Here is a 7,065-nt window from a genome sequence, read left to right on the forward strand (position 1 = left end):
CGCTATTGGGCATCAATTTTATTTTTTTATTTTTCTACCTAATCTTTAGGGTCTACTTTGCCCAAGTATTAGAAAGTGGACGCTAATAATGGGTCTTCAGAAGTGGACGCTATTGGGCATCAATTTTTTTATTTTTTATTTTTTATTTTTCTATATAATCTTTAGGGTCCACTCTAATGCTTAAGTATTAGCGTCCAGTTTGAAAGTGGACGCGAATACGCTATTGAGCAGCAATTTTATTTTATTTTTTTATTTTAATACCTAATCTTTAGAGTCTAGTAAAGTGGACCCTAATGCTTAAGTATTAGCGTCCACTAAAAGTGGACGCTATTGGGCAACAATTTTATTTTTTTTAGTCTTCTACCTAATCTTTAGAGTCCACTACAGTGGACTCTAATGCTTAAGTTTTAGATCCGAAGCGAACTTACCTCGGTGTCTCTGAGAGCTGTGTTTCTCGTCGATTGGAGAGAGAGAGATTGGGTATGTGATTTGGGTGGGTAGAGGTGGATTGGGTTGAAAATGAAAACCCAAGCCACTAAATTGTTAATTAATAGACGTCACAGAATACGTAATAAGTCTTAAAGCTAGCTTGCTCAAAAAACAAAAGAAAAGTCTGAAAACAAGCTTTATAGACGTCACAGTATACGTAACATATCGAAAAATCTTGATCAGACCGTCTTGGTTGATACACATGGCAATAATTAGGGTTGATCATTCGTGTTGGCGTATCTCATTAATGCATGTAGAGCTCATAGTCTTCTTTATTAATTATTATGCTTGCAGGACCATATCCAGTTCAAAAAAAAACAAAAATCAATCCATTTTTTTTCCAAATTCAAGCTTCAACCTTGTTAATTAATAGACGTCACAGAATACGTAATAAGTCTTAAAGCTAGCTTGCTCAAAAAAAAAGAAGAAGAAAAGTCTGAAAACAAGCTTTATAGACGTCACAGCATACGTAACATATCGAAAAATCTTGATCAGACCGTCTTGGTTGATACACATGGCAATAATTAGGATTGATCATTCGTGTTTGCGTATCTCATTAATGCATGTAGAGCTCATAGTCTTCTTTATTAATTATTATGCTTGCCTAACCATATCCTGTTCAAAAAAAACAAAAATCAATCCATTTTTTTTCCAAATTCAAGCTTCAACCTTGAATTTGAGAGAAAATGTTAGAACTATATCCCATTCCATGTCTGTTTCTTTGGCTTGCTCACAAAAGCTAATAGACGTCACAGTATACGTAAGCAAGCAAGATAGCAAGTAGGAATATGTCACTGCATGCGTAGAAAACCCAGAGATGAGCAACTATAAATACCCCACAACCTTACCTTAAACCATCCAAACAACAGAAAAACCATACAGTTCCACAAATAAGCGTCAACGAATTGCAGAAAAAGTAAACAAACATGACGAAGAGGTAATTTCATCTTTAACAACGTGTTTTAATATGAACCTCAGATGTATATAATTATATATCCTGGTAAGTAGTGAAACATCGATCCTCAATTTCTTTGTTTTTGCATGTGTTTCAAACTTTTTTCTTCAGGATTGCAGTTGTTACGGGGGCCAGCAAAGGGATAGGATTTGAAATATGTAAGCAGCTAGCTTCAAATGGGGTGGAGGTGATATTAACTGCTAGAGATGTGAAGAGGGGAAATGAAGCTGTTGAAAAACTCAATGCTGCTGGATACTCCGATGTGATTTTTCATCAACTTGATGTGGGGGACAAGGCTAGCATTTCTTCTTTTGCAAATTTCATCAAAACTCAATTTGGGAAGCTTGACATATTGGTACGTAATCCAACTCTCCGATACTTGTGATCGGGTGTAATTAGTTGTCCGTATTGCATGCATGGGTGGCTAACGTGACCGGATACCGTAGGTAAGCCTTGTACTGATTTGTATAGTCTAGACACCCGCTTATGTAGGTAAGGGAACACCTATCCTCTTATATTAACTGCCCGTATTGTATGTTCTGATCCTCGGTAAGACCCTTGATTTTTATGGAGAATATGACTTTGACTTGTAGATGGGAGTATCAAAATTCATAGGGATGTGTATTTCCTATTGCCTGGCTAGGCTGCTTTCCCAACCTGTTCATAGTATGGAAAAGAAAAACGAAAAAGGACAAGTATGGATGAGCCCTTATCCAATAGTCTAAGGAAGATTAATTATATAGATACCTTTCTAATCAGTCTATACTTTTGAATTAAGATGAAATCATGTAATCTTTTTTAATTAGATGAAAATAAAGTCATTTAGTTTACCATTAATGGTAGTGGTTCAGTGGTCTCAATAAAATTTTTCAAATGGTTTTAGATATGTAGTAAGGTAAGAGTTTAACTCCTGAAATAAGAATCATCAATTCTATTAGTATTATCTGTTTTGGGTCCTACTGATTTCTTGATGGAATTAAGTCAGGTTATGATTTAGTCGGACTTAAGAGACAGTATGCGGTTCCCATCGTCTTAATTCCTCCCTGTACAGCTCTCAGCGAGTAGAGACTACTATGGTCAATGATAAAATAGCCATAAGTGATCTCTTTTGCGGGCTTTTTTGAATAGAAAAAAAGAGAGTCATTTGCTTGGTGAAAAATAAAGACCAATAACTACACAAAGTCTTGTTCTTATCCCCCATTTAGTAGTCTAATATGGAAATTATTTGAAATTGCAGATAAACAATGCAGGGATTGTTGGATCCATAGTCAACACAGAAGATCAAGAGGGCTTAAAACAAGGGTATGATGAAGTAAGTTTCCCAATGTAATATAATCTCTGTCAGCATTTTAAATTTAGAGTATAATCCAGAAAATATATATGTAGACTATAATATATATATATATATATATATATATATAGTTTAATGTTTTCCTTCCCACACTGTAGGAAAGAAAGTCTCATAAATGCAAAAAATAAAAATAAATAAAATTACAATTTTTTTACTTCAAACAGGAATGAAGGAAATTCCTCAAATACAATTAATTTATTAAATTAACATATGTCTTTAGAGTATATTATTCTTACATGCATTTTCACATGCACTAAGGACAGATACCACATGCTTGGTTAATTTTATGCGAAAATTACAAAATTGGTCATTGTGGTTTACCTGATTTGCAATTAACTTCTAGTGGTATCAAAATGAATTCAGGGATTCATAATGTGTACCAAAAAGACAATTTACTCCTTACAGCCAAATTTTATCAACTAATTTAACAGATTTTGATAATGTAAATACGTTAGAACCAATAAAATTGTGACACGTGTCATATTTAAGTCAATGTTACACTAACGGAATCTGTTAAGTCAGCGAACGAGTAAATTATTCTTTTAGTATATCTCAGGGACCTCTGAGTTCATTTTGATACCACAAAGAGCTAATTTGCAAATCAGGTAAACTACAAAGACTAAGTTTGCATTTTTCCCTAATTTTATTAAAATTGTGAACAAATCAATTTTAGTTTAGATTGGGTTGATCCGAAAGAAAACTTTGTCCAAAATAAAACAGTATTCAAATGATTTCAAACATATATATATGCTACATCATTTACCACTGCATACGATGATACAGGTTATAGGTGGAAATCGTCGATCCTTGGAGAAAGTTTTCAAGCAAACATTCGAAACTGCCACGGACTGTATAAGAACAAATTATTATGGGATAAAGCTAGTGAGCAAAGAACTAATTCCACTTCTTCAATTATCCAATTCTGCAAGAATAATAAATGTCTCCTCCTCCTTCGGACAGCTAAAGGTACACTATTATTATATCCTTAGGAGTGCATTTAAAAAAATTGCGGTGCGTTTTTGAAATCGTGGGTAAAATGGTTCATTTTTTAGAATGCATTATTTTCAAATTGAACGTTTTCAAATTATTATTTTTTAATTGTACTTTTTGAAGTCGCAAACTCAAACGAACTCTATATATCAGAAAATAGACACTTTTAGCTATGTCAAATTGCTAATAACAATGGAATTTCAGCATATCCCAAATGAGAATGCAAGGAAGGAGCTTGGAGATGTACATGGCCTCACAGAAGAGAAAGTGGACAAGGTGGTGGAAGGGTTCCTAGAAGACGTCAAGGAGAATTTGATACAAGTCAAAGGCTGGCCGACAAATTTTTCTGCTTATGTTGTCTCCAAGGCAGCTGTGAATGCTTTTGCAAGGGTTCTTGCTAAGAAGTATCCCAACATTGCCATTAACTCAGTTTGTCCTGGCTATGTCAAGACAGATTTGAATCACAACACTGGGGTCTTGACTGTTGAAGAAGGAGCTAAAAGTCCTGTCATGCTGGCTTTGATGCCTGAAGGTGGACCTTCTGGCCTATTCTTTGATAGGAATGAAGTGTCAACCTTTTAAGTGATAATTGGTGCAATACGATGCATTTGCTCATTTTTATGTAACATTTTGTAGTACTTTTTCCGATTCTTGTACTTGTTTAATTATCACTTACATTGAATAAAAGTTTTCTGTATTGCATGTTCAGAAAGGGATCAACATCATTTCCATTTTAAGTGAAATGGGTTATTTATTTTGTGTTATATATATACAAATTAAAACAAAGAGAACGCAAAGTCCATATTTATTTATTATTATTTTTCTTAGCCATATTTTTTTTTTTTGACATGTCCGCATAAGAGGGGGGAGGGGGATTCGAACTAGTGACCTCCACTTCATTAAGTGTGGTCCCAGCCGATTCAAAAAAAAAACTAAGAGAACACCAAGCATTTCCATATATATGTTGATAGTCATTAATTTAGGGCGGGCAAAACAAGTACCTGCCATGACCTATTTACGACCCATTTATCCTATGCATATTTTTTTATAATAAGGTTCATTTAGGCATTATAAAGAATAGTTACATGCATAGGATAAACAGGTACTTGTTTATTTGCTAGGTACTTGTTTTGCCAGCCCTAGTCATTATAATGACTATCACATATATTTTGAATTTTTGTAGTGCCAATATATATATATTTTAAAATATATATGTTGATTAATATTTTGTGTGAAACACATAATAATTAATATACATTGACATATTCTTTTGACAAATACTTAATAAGTAATAATATACATTGACTATATGTTAATGTTAATTTGGTGTAATATTCTTATTGTGCTATCATTTCCAAATTTGGTGTAATATTCTTATTGTTCATATATATTAAACTATTCCTTTTACATTTGTAAAAAACTTAGGGCCAAGCTATTACGTAGTTGGGAATTCCTAGGGTTGTAATAAACGTGTTCTATAAACGTGTTCTATACGTTGTAATTTGTAAACCTTAGGGGCACCCTAAGCAAGTTGATGTTTTAGCCGGCCGTATAGCTTTCTAATTTTTTAGAATGTCATAAGAAGATGATGATGATCTAGGGTTGATCAGCTCGTAGGTAATATATATATATAAAAGCTATTTTAATTTTCTTTTTTATTACAAAAATAAAAAAATATTGTCGCACGTTAAAAAAGCTTTTGCCGAGTTTTATAAGGGTATCGATCGAGAATAAGTATTACATGAACCAATTTATATTAAATTTAGTATATAAATATATGGAATGGATCCATATATATAACTACTATATAATTATTTATTAAGTATATATTTGGAATTTGGATTTACTAATTAAGTAACAGTAAGCACATGGTACTTATTGTTACTTAATTATAATTAAGTAAATACTTAAAAAATTATTAATCAGATACTTAATAATGGGTAAACATATCATAAGTTCCTGAGTCAACGCGCCAAAATTAAATAGTCCCTAAGGATTTTTTTTTTTTTTTTTTTCAAAAATTTACTCCTGGGTCAATCAAAATGCAAGAAAAATCTCTGCCATCAGAATTTTGTAAATGCCATTAGTCCCTTCTAAACGTTGCGTTTTTGGAATGCTCGATCAGGCGAAAATATTGATCCTACGTGTCCAAGTGTACTCGTAGGATCAAAACTCACCGTTTTGGGTGTTCCCAAAACGGTGAGTTTTGGAAACTTGGGGTTTTATTTTGAAACCCCAAGTCATATTTCTTCTCCGACGAAAAAAACGGACAAGAGAATCCCAGGCATGCCCACCGATCGACGCAGAGGTTGAACAGAGACTCATTGACGCACCCATCGACAGCTAAACAGACACCTAGGGGTGCAAAGGTGGTTATTGGATTTCACTAACCGCGGTAAGCGGTTAGCGGTTAGCGGTTAGCGAAATAGATAACTGCCCGCTAACAGTTTTTTAAAATTGGGCCTTTTTTTTGGGCTTTCTTTAGGGCTTTTTGGGCTTATTTTTTTGGATATATATATATAGCTCTGTTCTGTGTGTGCATTGAAGACACACACAACACATAGAACAGAGTCACATAGATATATATAAAAACCAAATCAGCCGTAGATAGTCTTCAACGCACACAGAACAGAGTTATATATATATATATATATATATATATAAACAAATCAACCCCTACGGCTGCCATGGTCTTCAACGCACACACAAAGCTATATATATAAACCAAATCAACCCCCAATACCCCATACGGCTGCCATACACTATAATCCAAAACTCAGTCCGATCATACCCCAATAATCAACAAATACACAATAAACGACCCGAAATCATTGGAAAGAATTGTAAAATAGTAGGAAATCAAAAATCAAAGTAGCTCGGGAAAAACTCCAAGAAAATGAACCCAAAATCACTGACCTTGGCTATCTAATTTGGGAAAGAAACTACCCAGTATTTTCATTGAGCCGATCGTGAGCAGCGGGTGAGTTTGAGAGAGTTGAGACTTGAGATGGTGTCACTGACTTACAGTGAGAGACTGAGAGTTTGAGACTTGAGAGAAGCTGCTCAGCAACTTTGAATGATTTTGAGATTTTGTGAGATTTAGGGTTGGGAAGAAGAGATGAATATACACAGGTGCAAAACGACGTAGTTTTGCCTTCTATATAATTTTTTTTATTTTTTTTTTTAAAAAATGTTAAAGGATAAAACTATTAACTATTAATGATTCAATTTTTTAAAAAAAATTCAAAATTGTTCAAAAAATTGTTCAAAATTATTAATT

The 7,065-nt window shown here is 33.5% G+C and overlaps 1 protein-coding gene across 1 annotated transcript; it reads left to right on the forward strand.

Moving 5' to 3' along the window:
* Nucleotides 1-1,357: 1,357 nt before the first annotated feature.
* Nucleotides 1,358-4,425, forward strand: LOC132190459 (salutaridine reductase-like). The gene is made up of 5 exons (XM_059605448.1): nt 1,358-1,426; nt 1,556-1,799; nt 2,682-2,756; nt 3,579-3,761; nt 3,990-4,425. Exons 1-5 carry the CDS (start codon nt 1,416-1,418, stop codon nt 4,365-4,367), a joined length of 891 nt encoding a protein of 296 aa, XP_059461431.1. The 5' UTR covers nt 1,358-1,415; the 3' UTR covers nt 4,368-4,425.
* Nucleotides 4,426-7,065: the final 2,640 nt, after the last annotated feature.

This window comes from Corylus avellana, chromosome ca8 (assembly GCF_901000735.1).
Source record: "Corylus avellana chromosome ca8, CavTom2PMs-1.0".
NCBI lineage: Eukaryota > Viridiplantae > Streptophyta > Magnoliopsida > Fagales > Betulaceae > Corylus > Corylus avellana.